Genomic DNA, 13725 nt, shown 5'->3' with positions numbered 1-13725 from the left:
ATTTTGAGAGAAATTGAGAGAAATTTTGAGAGAAATTTTGCATTATCTTGAACGCCAGACTTAGTATTGTTTTACTATTTATGGTCTCATAATTTAATTTTTGAGACTCATTCTCTTTGTTCTTGTGGTGATATTCGGCAGAGAACAAGAGTTGCATCGAGTGATTCTGTCATTTTGTTTTTGGAAATTTTAAAAATCTTGAATTAGAGATGAACTTTATGCCATTATATGGCAAATCAAACGAAAACTTAGGTGCCTGAATAACTAAAGGATTCATGGAACTCTCAACTGATAATAGGGTAAAAAATATAACTTTTAATCTTGGTTGGTGCCTTCATGTAGGAGCTCAAATTCTTCAAAGTTTGAGTGTCCAATCATAATGAAAATAGATCGGACAGAATTCATTTTTGAGAAGAAAATTTCCAGTCGTGAATGATTGTTAAGTACATTCTTTTGAATCAATCTATGTGTTAAACATTTTGACCCACTCTCTAATGAATGTGAAGTGTTGGCAAAGCACTATCTCCACTTTTCATCGAGTATTTTTAATTGGTTCAATATTTATCCTGGTAAAAAAATCAAAGAAATAATGATATAATCTTACAAAGAAAATAAATTTATTTAAAATGCATTAATTTTACTCATTCAAGGGATTAATTAAATTTCTTGGGTTGAACATTTATTCTTTTAAGTCTAAGTTGAGCATCATACAGACACGAATACCTTTTGATTTAATAATGATTCATTCTAAACATTAAACATCCAACCGATCATTGTTCTGAGCCTCTACCATACAACATTAATTTCTTTTCTGAGAAAACTCTTTTTTAATTAGACATCAAAAGACACACTATGATCTGTTGTCACATGGTCAAAACCCGAGCTAGGTCTCTTGCTCCAATTTGGCGTGTGCCAGCCTCAATGTTCAGGACAAAACACTGAGCAGCCTTGATCTCTTGCAGCGGAAGCTTTGCAGATTGCTTAAGATCATATAGAAGGGGTTAGAGGAGATGGTGGTGCTCAGCACCGTCAGGGAATAGGGTCATTGCATTTATATCATTAAGAGTACATCATCATTGGGGATAATTACATGGGGGAAGACGAGGGGTAATACAACAAACGAGACGAGCCGCTTTGCGCCGAGGTAATGTCGCCACACCGCCTCAGGGCCGCGGCTCTGCGCGCGCGCGCCCTCTCTACCGCTACACAAGTGCACCGGGCCGGGCGCCGCGCAGTCGCGGGCCTGGCGATCACACACGCCACCCTTGCCTTGACGATCACACATGCCACCAGTGCCTGTGTCAACACTCTAGCGCGCAGTCTGCGCGACGCCACCGCATTCGATGCCCCCGAGCTGGGCGTTGCACACCCAGCACTACCCGTAGGAGCGCTATGTGCCTGCTGTGCCGTCTCGGCGCTCTCAGTGCGCCACATACCTTAGTCTCCTGGCGGGATGTCTCCCGGCTCTGCGCACCGCACACACAATGCACGCGCTGCCCGCGCGGCCGCTGCGCGGCACCACACACAACTCCGCGCGCTGCAATCACGACAGGCTGCCCGGCCTGCGCGTCCCCCACCCGCGCGCAGCGTTTCCCGCTCCCGCGCGCGGTGCTTGGCGCTGGCGCGTAGCGTTGGCGCCCGCGCATGGTACTTGGCGTTGGCGCGCGCTCGCACACACCATTCAGCCTGTGCGCCCAGCACGCGCGGACTGTACCTGATCCGTCCCACCTTGGGCGCGGACGGGCACATGCACAGTCTGCCGTGAATCACCACCGACAGTGGCAATCGCCTGAAAGATCAGGTATTTGGGCATTGCTACCCATAATGACTCAGTCCTTTAATGTTGTGAGCCGAGTTACACGGACACTCCTTCCCAATAAGCACGCAGGCCTTTGGGCAAGGAATGCTGCCTAGTTAGGGGCCTAACATCTGTCCACAGTATGTTAGACAATATCAAAATCATTAAGGTTTTGAAAATAAAAACAAGCAGATACAGATTGAGGGGAAAATTTTTATTTGCTTAATTTTATTTTCAAGGGTAATTTTACCTTGGTATTTTTGACATACACTCTCAAGGATTTGAAGATTCCCCTTCAAGGATAATATGACATATCTGACAACCTAGTGCAGCTTGCCAGTCAGCTTTGTGGAGTATATCCCCAGATTACATTTGGTAAGCATGTTTTTTACTTGCTCTGATTACTGCACGTATCTTATTTCATGTATCTGCTGATCAAGTTTCTCTCTGATGAAATGTTTGTCAAATTTATTATATTCTATGTTATCTTGTTGTACTGGGTTGTCAGATATATCAATTTCATACTTGATGTGACTGTGTAGTGTGTCATATGACCCTTAAAGAGGAAACCTCAAATCTTAAACAAGACATTTAATCTTTAATGCTTAACACACCCTTTTTGCAGTTTCTATGAACTCTGCTTCAATGCTGGACCAGTTAGTATGCATTTGAATCACCTATATGCATTGAAGCAGAGTTTCTAAAAATTATGGCGAGGTGTGCTTTACTGAGGTGCAATTACCTTAAACTCTGCATGAATTCTGAACTATTAAGTACGATGCACGATTTAATTAAGATAAATTGCATGTCATAAGGGACTTTGGATGCCATTTTTTTCATTATAATTTTACTTATGATCAATGAAGGAGATGAAATAAAATAATTCCAAAATATTTCTATACTAGTTTCTTTACGCTCAAGGTTTAGTCTTCGAAGAACAACTCCTTTTGCACATTGAATATTGTCACCCATATGTTTTGCTATTCATGTGTTTCCCCTTTATGTTTCATATTAAAAACTATATTTTTAGAAAGAAGAGAAGAAAAAAAAGTTTCCAAACGAATCCAAAATGAAGAATCTATATTGCATTCAATTTAATGTCAGTTAAAAAAATATTTCAATATTTCTCAGGAATAAACTTTTTTATTCATTTTGCTGAATATGGAATGATTCATACACATGAGTATAAAAATATCATTGAAATATTCAAATTCATTGACTAATATAAATTTGGAAAAATAGAAAGTGTGTAGTTCAACGTATCTAAAATATTACATCCAAATGTACATAACTCGTTGGTAATAGTTTTAAAACTCTGATGTCTCATCAACACCAATATAGTGCATTTAACTTTAAGGTAATTTCACAGTTCAAAATAATAACTTCCAATGTTTTGGTGCATAACCATGGTTGCAAATGGATTGGATTAAGTCGAATAGCATTGATCAAGGTTTGAGTAGTCCCATTTTACACTTTTTGGTGATAAATATAGTTTTTTGAGTTCATCAATATATGCTTTGAGGTCTGTGCTTATGGCCTGAACTTGATTCATCAAGATGTTGTATCAAATTTTCTAATTATAATGCATAACACGTGATTTTTAAGTAGAATCATCAGATAAAAGTATGAGACCATTCTGTTGTCGGAATAGATCATGGAATCATATATCACTATGGATTCAAGATAGTTACGCTCTGATTCTTTCATTATAGCCTGATAAGAAGTATATTTTCAGTTCTCAAGTTAAATGTTTCATATGATAAGTGATTCAATTTTACTGAATAAGAAAAGTTTTTCAAAAGTTTATGTAAACCTATGGTGATAGTTTTTTTAGAGAAATTAATCTATTATGATGTATTTGAATCTATTACGAGATTAATTCATTCATACATATATAGGTATTTTCCTTTATATTGCCAATCATCCATGCATATTATTTGTCCTATATTTATTGACTATCCTACAATTGTTTCCTATATTCTCTAAAACATTATTTGTCTAAATATGTCTTTCTCACGTCAGTTTATTTCCTACTGTGGGTGTTGGCTTTTCTTTTCTTTCTCTCTCTACACCTCATTATATCTTAGATCAATGCTTATTTTGATACATGTTCAGCTTTTATTTTCTCATATTGTACCTATTTTTTCCTGCATTCTCATTCATCTCTCAACAATTTACTTACTCTCTATTGTTTAAATATTATTTATTTATTAATATTTACTATTTTTACTTTATAAGATGAAAATCGTTTTTAAACAAAGTATGAAGAGTTTGGAACTTTATTTCAAGTAGGAACCTTTGCTTTATCACATTAGGTTTGCTCTATCAATTATTTTTGTTTCATATCTTCGGGGATTGGTATTTGTGTTTAGTTCTGAGAAGGTTTGTGATGGTGAATATCACCAAATACGTTATGAGTTACTGGATCAATTGATTGTACTCAGCCCTGGAGCAAAGTAAACCTAATAGTTTCTATTTTCAAGGGTACTAAATAAATAGGATTTATTCTTTGATCAAAAGTAATATGTGAAAACTTTGGTTTTTTCCCCTCTTCCTCTATGCCTATTCCATTGGTACAGCGTTTGAATCAATATAGAACCTCTTCATCTATTCTGTACGAATGGATGCTCAATTGATTCCTGCTAAATCTAATGAGTTAAAATAGTAAATAAATAAAAGGGATTTAAGCATTAACATACGAGTTGCACAAAGAATCGCTGATTCATAATTATAGGATTATATTAAATTAATTTAGATTCAAAAAAAATTCAATCTTTTTAATCTCCATGTCATTATATCTATGTTAGCATTGTGCGGATACGTTTCAAAAATCCCAGAGGAATGACATTTAGTGTGATTATGAGGGCAGAGGTTCACTATTGATCCCATGATAAATATGAGTGTAAGCATGATATCAATTTGTTATCAGGTCAATTTAACCCATTCACCATGCAAGTTTTAAATCAGGGGACAAATATATAATCTTGTTAGATAATATTGTCAAATTTGTGACTCCACTGATTTAAACTTTTTGAATTTCCTTTGGAAATTTTAATGATGTTTGTGATTTTGGGTCTATACTTGAAAATAACAGTTGGACAATATTTCTTGATAATTCGAAATAATTTTTTTAAGCATTATAGGTTTACACATGTGACATATTATATATTTTTATTATCTGGCGTTTGATTTAATCACAAGTTAATTAGTTTTAAACTATGGGATTATTTTATGTAATGGCAGTCCTATATGCATTATCAGACAAAAACCAAAAATATTTTTTTATGTCTGGAAACTTAATGGAGCCATTATTCAACCATTTATAATTAAAATTGAATGGATCATAGAGCTCTTTTAAGAACTGATGATATACTCTTGAATAATTATTACAGCCAGGATCAGAGAATGTCTTATTTTCCCTCCACTATGTTTAACATTTCAGGAAAATAATCGGATGATTCTTTCAACGACTTGGTAATTATCATTCAATCCCAAAGAAAACGTTGATGGTACAAACCTTTTTGTGATTTCAAATAATAAAATGAAAATAATAAGTCATGAACTTAGCCACAAATAAAACCGGACTAATTATGAAGATGATACCAGAATGCAGTTTCTTGGCAAGAGCCATAGTTGAGGATAAATTTAAATATAATTGACTAATGAAAGCCAATCTTTTAAACTCATTGTGACAGGGTATGATCAATTGTTTGTAGAATCATCAATAGGAGTCAGACAAATATGGGTCTCTAAATCAGAGATGTTTTTCTCATACTCCAATGTCTGTGTTTTAAGACTTGATGCCTCCATGTGTGGACAGATAAAGCCAGCCAGTGAGATATTATAAGGATAAGGGCAGAAATGCCAAAAGAAGGCCAAGAAATAGACTTAAAGAAATATTGAGTCTTTTAAGAAGAGATGTACCACTGCTCTTGCAGATACCAAAAGAAGATCCCTCCTGAAAGGAAAAAAACAAAATTTAGAAAATAATATTTTAAATAATAAAAATATGATCCCAGGAAAATGTCCCTCAGCATAATGGTAAATTAAGTCTAAGTAGCCAATTGTACGAATGACTTATAAATCAGTAAAAAATATAAAATAGTGGGGTTAAGATTTCTCAGGAATTACCTTGCAGGAGGTTACAGTGCTGCAACCACACAGAGTCTGTCCATTGATTCTGTTCATAACGTTGAAGACTGCTCCACCATCACTTCTCTACAGAAATAAATGCTGTACATTTAATAATAGAACATAGATGAACAGAGAAAGAAAAAAAAATAAAGAAAAAAAAAGAAAGAAAAAAAAGTGAGAGAGAGAGCGAAAGAGAGATACGGAGAGAAAGAGAGACATAAAGAGAGACAAGGTGAGAGAGAGAGATAAAAAGGAAGACAGACACGGAAAGAGAGACAATGTGTGTGAGAGAGAGATGGAAAGAAAGAGAGACGCATAAAGAGAGAGATATATAGAAAGAGAGACGCGGAGAGAGAGATAAATAGAAAGAGAGACAGACAGAAAGGAAGAGAGACACGGTGCAAGAGCGATAAATATATAGAAAGAGAGATACGGGGAGATATATATATATAATAAAAAGGCACGGTGAAAGAGAGATATAAATAAATAGAAAGAGAGACACGGGCAGAGAGAGGCGTATAGATAAAGAGACGCAGCGAGAAAGAGATGTATAGAAAGAGAGTCACGGTGAGAGAGAGAGAGACGGTGTGAGAAAGAGAGACGGTGAGAGAGAGGGAGAGATGTTAAGCGAGAGATACAACGAAAGACAGGGAGAGGCGGAAAGAGGGAGAGAGAGACGGTGAGAGAGAGGGAGAGACACACACTGAGAGAGAGAAAGAGAGACAGAAAGAGAGACGGTTAGGAAGAGAAAGAGAGACGGTGATGAAGAGAAGAGAAAGAGAGAGGCGGTGAGAGAGAAAACGAGACATTGAGGGAAAGAAAGAGACAGAGAGATTAGTAGAGAGAGATCAGAAGAGAGAGATTAGAATAGAGAGAGAAAGAGATTAGAAGAGAGAGAGATTAGAAAAGAGAGAAAGAGATAAGACGAGAGAGAGAGATTAGAGAAGAGAGAGAGACTGGAAGAAAAAGAGAGAGATTAGAAGAGAGAAAGAGAGATTAGAAGGGAGAGAGAGATTAGAAGGGAGAGAGATATTAGAAGAGAGAGAGATATTAGAAGAGAGAGATATTAAAAGAGAGAGATATTAGAAGAGAGACTGGTTAGAAGAGAGAGATTAGAAGAGAGACTGATTAGAAAAGAGAGAGATTAGAAGAGAGAGAGACTAGAAGAGAAAGAGATTAGAAGAGAGAGAGATTAGAAGAGAGACTGGTTAGAAGAGAGAGATTAGAAGAGAGACTGATTAGAAAAGAGAGAGATTAGAAGAGAGAGACTAGAAGAGAGACTGGTTAGAAGAGAGAGATTAGAAGAGAGACTGATTAGAAAAGAGAGAGACTAGAAGAGAGAGAGATTAGAAGAGAGACTGATTAGAAGAGAGAGAGAGAGATTAGAAGAGCGAGATATTAGAAGAGATAGATAAGAAGAGAGAGAGAGAGATTAGAAGAGCGAGATATTAGAAGAGAGAGAGATTAGAAGAGCGAGATATTAGAAGAGAGAGAGATTATAAGAGAGGGAGATTAGAAGAGAGGGAGATTAGAAGAGAGAGAGATTAGAAGAGAGATATATTAGAAGAGAGGGAGATTAGATGAGAGAGAGAGATTAGAAGAGAGAGTTTAGAAGAGAGAGAGAGATTAGAAGAGAGAAAGAGATTAGAAGAGAGAGAGAGAGATTAGAAGAGAGATGTATTAGAAGAGAGGGAGATTAGATGAGAGAGAGAGATTAGAAGAGAGAGAGAGATTAGAAGAGAGAAAGAGATTAGAAGAGAGAGAGATTAGAAGAGAGGGAGATTAGAAGAGAGATACACTAGAAGAGAGGGAGATTAGAAGAGAGAGAAAGATTAGAAGAGAGAGAGATTAGAAGAGAGAGAGAGATTAGAAGAGAGAGTTTAGAAGAGAGAGAGATTAGAAGAGAGAGAGGTTAAAAGAGAGAGAGAGAGATTAGAAGAGAGAGATTAGACGAGAGAGAGATTAAAAGAGAGAGAGAGATTAGAAGAGAGATTAGGAGAGAGAGAGATTAGAAGAGAGAGAGAGATTAGAAGAGAGAGAGATTAGACGAGAGAGAGATTAAAAGAGAGAGAGAGATTAGAAGAGAGATTAGGAGAGAGAGATAAGGAGAGAGAGAGATTAGAAGAGAGAGAGATTAGGAGAGAGAGAGATTAGAAGAGAGAGAAAGATTATAAGAGAGATATTAGAAGAGAGATATATTAGAAGAGAGAGAGATTAGGAGAGAGAGAGATTAGAAGAGAGAGAAAGATTATAAGAGAGAGATATTAGAAGAGAGATATATTAGAAGAGAGAGAGAGAGAGAGAAAGGAGAAGAGAGAGAGAGAAGATGAGAGAGAGAGAGAAGAAGAGAGAGATAGAAAAAGAGAGAGAGAGAGAGAGAGAGAGAGAGAGATAGAGAGAGAGAGAGAGAGACAGAGAGAGAGAGAGAGAGAGAGAGAGAGAGAGAGAGAGAGAGAGAGAGAGAGAGAGAGAGAGAGAGAGAGAGAGAGAGAGAGAGAGAGAGAGAGAGAGAGAGAGAGAGAGAGAGAGAGAGAGAGAGAGAGAGAGAGAGAGAGAGAGAGAGAGAGAGAGATAACACAATAGGTACGCGTTATTCTGATTGGGGTTCGTGTGAAAATAGTTCATGAGAATAAGTGAAGCATTTCTAGAGTCCAGTCTCTGGGATTCCTCCCTGTTGGGACATGCTCCTGGCTTCAGCCCCGGATCTCCAGCTACCAGAAAGATCAATAATGTAAAAAATAAAATTTCAAACTTATTAGAAAGAAATAAAAGTTCCATTCATAACGATAATTAGAAGAATAACATAAAATTTCAAACTTTTGATCTTTAGAAACAGAAACAGTTGCCAACTAATGAGAGACTATATTATGCCTCTTTTTCTTAACACTTACATCCATTCTCAAAGAGTTTTTCTTATATTAATAATGCAAATGAGGAAGTATATTCTGTTAAATAATTCTAGAAAATAGCCTTTTTTTCAGGAGCCAAATTTCTCAACACTTACTGTCTATTCTATAGGAGAAAAATTAAATTAAAATCGCTAGAATAATGCTAAATAATGCTAGAATGTAGTCTTTTTTTAATGACCCAAATCTCTCAACACTTGCGTCCATTGTCGGGAAAATTTTCTAAACTGAATATCGCAAATGAGGAAGTGTATTATGGTAAATAATACTAGAATTTAGACTTTTTTTCATGAGCCAAATTTCTCAACACTTACGTCCATTTTCTAGCAAATATCGCCATTGATAGGCAATCCCTTCATCCGCCTCCTTTGATGAATTTGAAGAAAATACTAATAACCTGTGATTTTTTGAAATCATTTCTGTAATTGTTGGCCAGTCTCTTCCATTCACCGGCATTTCAGAAACAGGGTACCAGTACTTCATCAGGCCAGCGTTAGTAAAGAGCTTTGTCAGACCTTTATTTGTTCTAACACTATCTTGAAGAATAATAGTCACTATTTCAGATGGATTCCCACTCAAGAACGCTTCCACTTCCTTCAAAGTGTTGATCGCCGGCTCCTATTTAAATCCAAAGAAAACCCATCAAAACAATCTAATCTAACATTACCCAAGTTATCAAAAAATAGTATGATTTCTTCATCACAGGTTAAACATGTTGGATTTGTGAAGTCGTTTGGATCCTGGACATCTTAAGTCCAACAAAAAAAATCTAGAATTGATATTAAGTTTGAAATAAACTTACAAAAGCTGTGAAGTTATAGCACTGCCCTCCAAAGGAATGACAAAGCCAGATATCACCCATGAAGTCATACGTGTCCAGCATCAGACCCCTCACTCCATTCTAATGTAAAACCAAGATAGGATTAGAGAATAAACAAGCAGGGAAGAACAAGACCATTCTCTATTATAGATAGTAATACTAAAAAAACAACAATTCTAATTAGATCAGAAATATAAAAGTCAGGAATAAATATATATTCTGGATAAAGTATTATGATACTTACCTATCCCTTATGTTACCACAAATATAAATATAACACTCAGGGCAAAAGAAATTTCTGGATTAAATATTAGGTCATCTCATCCTGTAAATACCATCAAGATAGTACACAAAGATTATTAGAATAAAACGACCTAATGCACTATCTCTACCTCCTTTCTCTCTCTAACTACATTGTTCTTCTCTCCTTCGTTCTTGAGAAAGTTACCTTGAGCTGATTAGTCACTGAGTCTTCCTGGTTGTAGAAAGTAACGCGTGAAGTGCCAGTGAGAGAGGGCTCCTCAAGAATGGAGAAGGCATTGTGGGTGACTATCCAGGAGTACTTGTTGAAAGGAAGACCCTTCACCTGAACCCAAGTCAATATTTAAATTAAATTGTTTTCTGAGCAAGATAACTTATAGTATATTTTAACATTATAAAAACCATTGTTGTGAATTTTCAGTGGGTTTTTGCTTTTTTTTGGGAGAAAGAAAGGTTAAAATGGACGAAAAAAAAGAGGATAAAAGGAGAAGTTACGATGGAGGCTGGATTGGTGGCTTGTCCAGGGACGCATGTTGACTGGTTCTTGCCAAGAGCGGGGCAATTGCTGCACAGCAACCCTGTTGCGCAGTCGCTTGTGGAAGAACAGGAATCGAGCAGCTGCAGCCAGTCTCAAATCATCATCCCAGATGGAGAGTGGAGAAAGATATAATTAAGGAGATCCAGCGAGCGAGCGAGAGAGAGAGAGAGAGAGAGAGAGAGAGAGAGAGAGAGAGAGAGAGAGAGAGAGAGAGAGAGAGAGAGAGAGAGAGAGAGGGAGAGAGAGAGAGAGATAGGGAGCCAGAGATAGGGAGAGAGAGAGAGAGAGAGAGAGAGAGAGAGAGAGAGAGAGAGAGAGAGAGAGAGAGAGAGAGAGAGAGAGAGAGAGAGAGAGAGAGAGAGAGAGAGAGAGAGAGAGAGAGAGAGAGAGAGAGAGAGAGAGAGAGAGAGAGAGAGAGAGAGAGAGAGAGAGAGAGAGAGAGAGAGAGAGAGAGAGAGAGAGAGAGAGAGAGAAGAGAAGGGGAGAGAGAGAGAGAGAAAGAGAGAGAGAGAGAGAGAGAGAGAGAGAGGGAGAGCGAGAGAGAGAGAGGAGAGAGAGAGAGAGAGAGAGAGAGAGAGAGAGAGAGAGAGAGAGAGAGAGAGAGAGAAGAGAAGAGGAGAGAGAGAGAGAGAGAGAGAGAGAGAGAGAGAGAGAGAGAGAGAAGAGGAGGAGAGAGGAGGAGAGAAGAGAGGAAGAGATAATAGAAAAGAGAGAAAGAAGAGAGAGAGAGGAGAGAGATAGAGAGAGAGGAGAGAGAAGAGAGAGTTAGGGATAGAGATGGAGACAGAGATATAGATGGAAATAGAGATAGAGATAGCGATGGAGATATAGATAGTGATGGAAATAGAGATAGAGATAGAGATAGGGATGGAAATAGAGAGAGAGAGAGAAGAAATGAGAGAGAAAGACGGACAGAGAGAGACAGAGAGAGAACCTGGCAGGATTGGTTCGAGCAGGAACTGGCTGGCTCGAAGAGAGAGGCAGCTCCCATGGAGAAACCCAGAAAGAGATACAGTACAAGCTTCGAACCCATGATCAAGTCGCTTTGTCGAGTTACGTATGCTGCTTTCTAACGCCTTTCCTCTACACAGTCAGATCCGGAACTCCTCTCAAACCATTCCCCCTCATTGCCGTTAAGATCTGAACCTGTAAGTATGATGAGAAGTAGTTGCCCTTCAAAAGAAAGAAAGAAAGAAAGAGACTGATAAGCTGCACAGGCCACACTGGACGATGGCTGACAAATCTTAAGTGATGCCATAAATGCGAAATGCAATCCCAACTTACCTTCCGATTTCTTTGTCCTTGCCTTTCAGAGTTTTCTTACCATTCACAGCTTGACTTGGACAAAAACAGAGAAGGCACACATGTGGTAATACCGTTTGTCACTCCATCGCTAAGGAACCCATGAAAATTTTGTTATCTTGCTTGTACTATAGTACTTATCTTCTAGCAAATATGATACTTTGAGTCTTCTTTTGCAGATCTGCATCGATGGATTGATAAAGTTTTCCTCGATCTGATAGAATTATAATCATCCAATTCTAATCCTCCCATTCATAAGAATACATTGATAGCATTATCCGTAATATGCGTTAAACACTAGTGATCACAATAATATGATTTGGCTATCCCATGATCACTGCACAGTTTGAGTGGCCCATGGATTTTGCTAACTATTTGCAAACCTAAAAAAACGTGTTTTTAATCAGATCAAGAAATGTGCCTTCTAATACATTATCTGCTCTAGTGGGATACTATAAGAGAGTAATAAAGTTTCATCAACAATTCTTCAGGATACAACACCCAGATAGGCAAACTAAATTGAAGTAGATCGTGCATTGATGATCCTATTTCAAAAAAAAATTGCATCTTATACTAAAACCGTGTTATATATAATATCAATCTTGTGTCTGGTACTGAATGGTTTCACATTTCAAAATGATCCTTCTGAGTCCTTCTGTTGAAACTCATCTTTTTTAAGAAAAATGATCCATTTGCCCCTCAATGACAAGGGCTACTGGCCAATCAAGTATTATGCATGCAATCATACACATTTCAAATTATTTTGGCATAATTATGTTTCAGATTATCTTAATTTAGTGAAAATTACATTTCATGCATTGATTGGTCCATTGTATTATTTTTACACTTTCCAGAATGAATTCTACACGATTTACATACTAAATATCTAATGTATAATATCATGAAGTCATTTTCATTTTGATATTGGGATTTTTGGGTCTAAATCAGTCTTAGTTATATCTAAGGGCTGAATTGAAAATACAAATGATAAAAAAAGAGAGTTTGGGAGAGAGCACAACCACCCACGTCTGGCGAGCGGAACAAGACTCAAGCTAGAAGTGGTCACACTTTAGCAGATGTGGCTAATGAGTGCTGGCACTCAAGTATATGCAACATCGAGGTTGCCATAGGAGAATGCCAATAGTTCCACCACAAGGAGTCCACTGTTAGAGTGCAGAGCCCCCACGTGTGGGAATAAGTTAATTTGAATTCAAATAACCTGAGGTTTTGAATCTATATTGGCATTTCAGGTACTAACATTTTCAATACGGGAATAACTCAAATTTCCTTTAAGTTTCACCATGGGCCAGGCAGAGGAAGATGAGAAGACATGATCCCCGCCCAAGGGGCCTGCAACCATAATAAAATATGATATAGACAATGATATAATCTTAACCATCCAATCTTATTAAAGATCAGACAATGAGAGTTAAACCCATCATCTAATTGATTTATTTTATTTTCATAAGCTTGTGATTGGTTGACTGCCGCAAACAAGGACGTTGAGGTGCACATGTGCAACAAGCTGACTTGGAGCTGACGAGGTGGTGGGAAGCACTGTTATGGAGAGAGTCCACGGATGAGATTTTATCAGGATGGGAAGGAGGTTAGACTCCAACAGTGCTTCATGCTGTCAACATTTGACAGAGGTCTCTCGCCTCAATCCTTAAAAGGTTTTTCTTATCATATTTCAGTATGTTTTGACCAATAATTCAAGGGGTGGGGAGATATGCCCTGAAGTTTGTTCATCCCAATCAGGAGTTGTTAAATATTTGTGAGGACTCACCCAGCTCAGGAAGGCACTGATGAAGCTCCAGGAATACTAGATCATGCTAACATAGAGGATGAGTTATGAAGTATGCTGTAGTTTGGGGGCGGCAATCTGCACCCCTGCCCTTTGCTCACCTGAATCTGGGATATTCCAAATTATTTCTTAACTTCTTCTAGTAATCTTAGAATCTTAATC

General features: G+C 37.6%; 1 protein-coding gene across 1 annotated transcript; it reads right to left on the bottom strand.

The window, feature by feature from the left end:
* Window positions 1-5431: 5431 nt before the first annotated feature.
* Window positions 5432-11669, bottom strand: LOC144713126 (PI-PLC X domain-containing protein At5g67130-like). The gene is made up of 8 exons (XM_078587620.1): window positions 11392-11669; window positions 10415-10537; window positions 10107-10244; window positions 9641-9739; window positions 9153-9456; window positions 8511-8643; window positions 5930-6011; window positions 5432-5756 (listed from the first exon to the last, which is right to left on the bottom strand). Exons 1-8 carry the CDS (start codon window positions 11488-11490, stop codon window positions 5640-5642), a joined length of 1095 nt encoding a protein of 364 aa, XP_078443746.1. The 5' UTR covers window positions 11491-11669; the 3' UTR covers window positions 5432-5639.
* Window positions 11670-13725: the final 2056 nt, after the last annotated feature.

This window comes from Wolffia australiana, chromosome 15 (genome assembly GCF_029677425.1).
Source record: "Wolffia australiana isolate 7733 chromosome 15, ASM2967742v1".
Lineage (NCBI taxonomy): Eukaryota > Viridiplantae > Streptophyta > Magnoliopsida > Alismatales > Araceae > Wolffia > Wolffia australiana.
The sequence above is the reverse complement of the archived record's forward strand: the minus strand, read 5'-3'. Positions and strand labels throughout refer to the sequence as shown.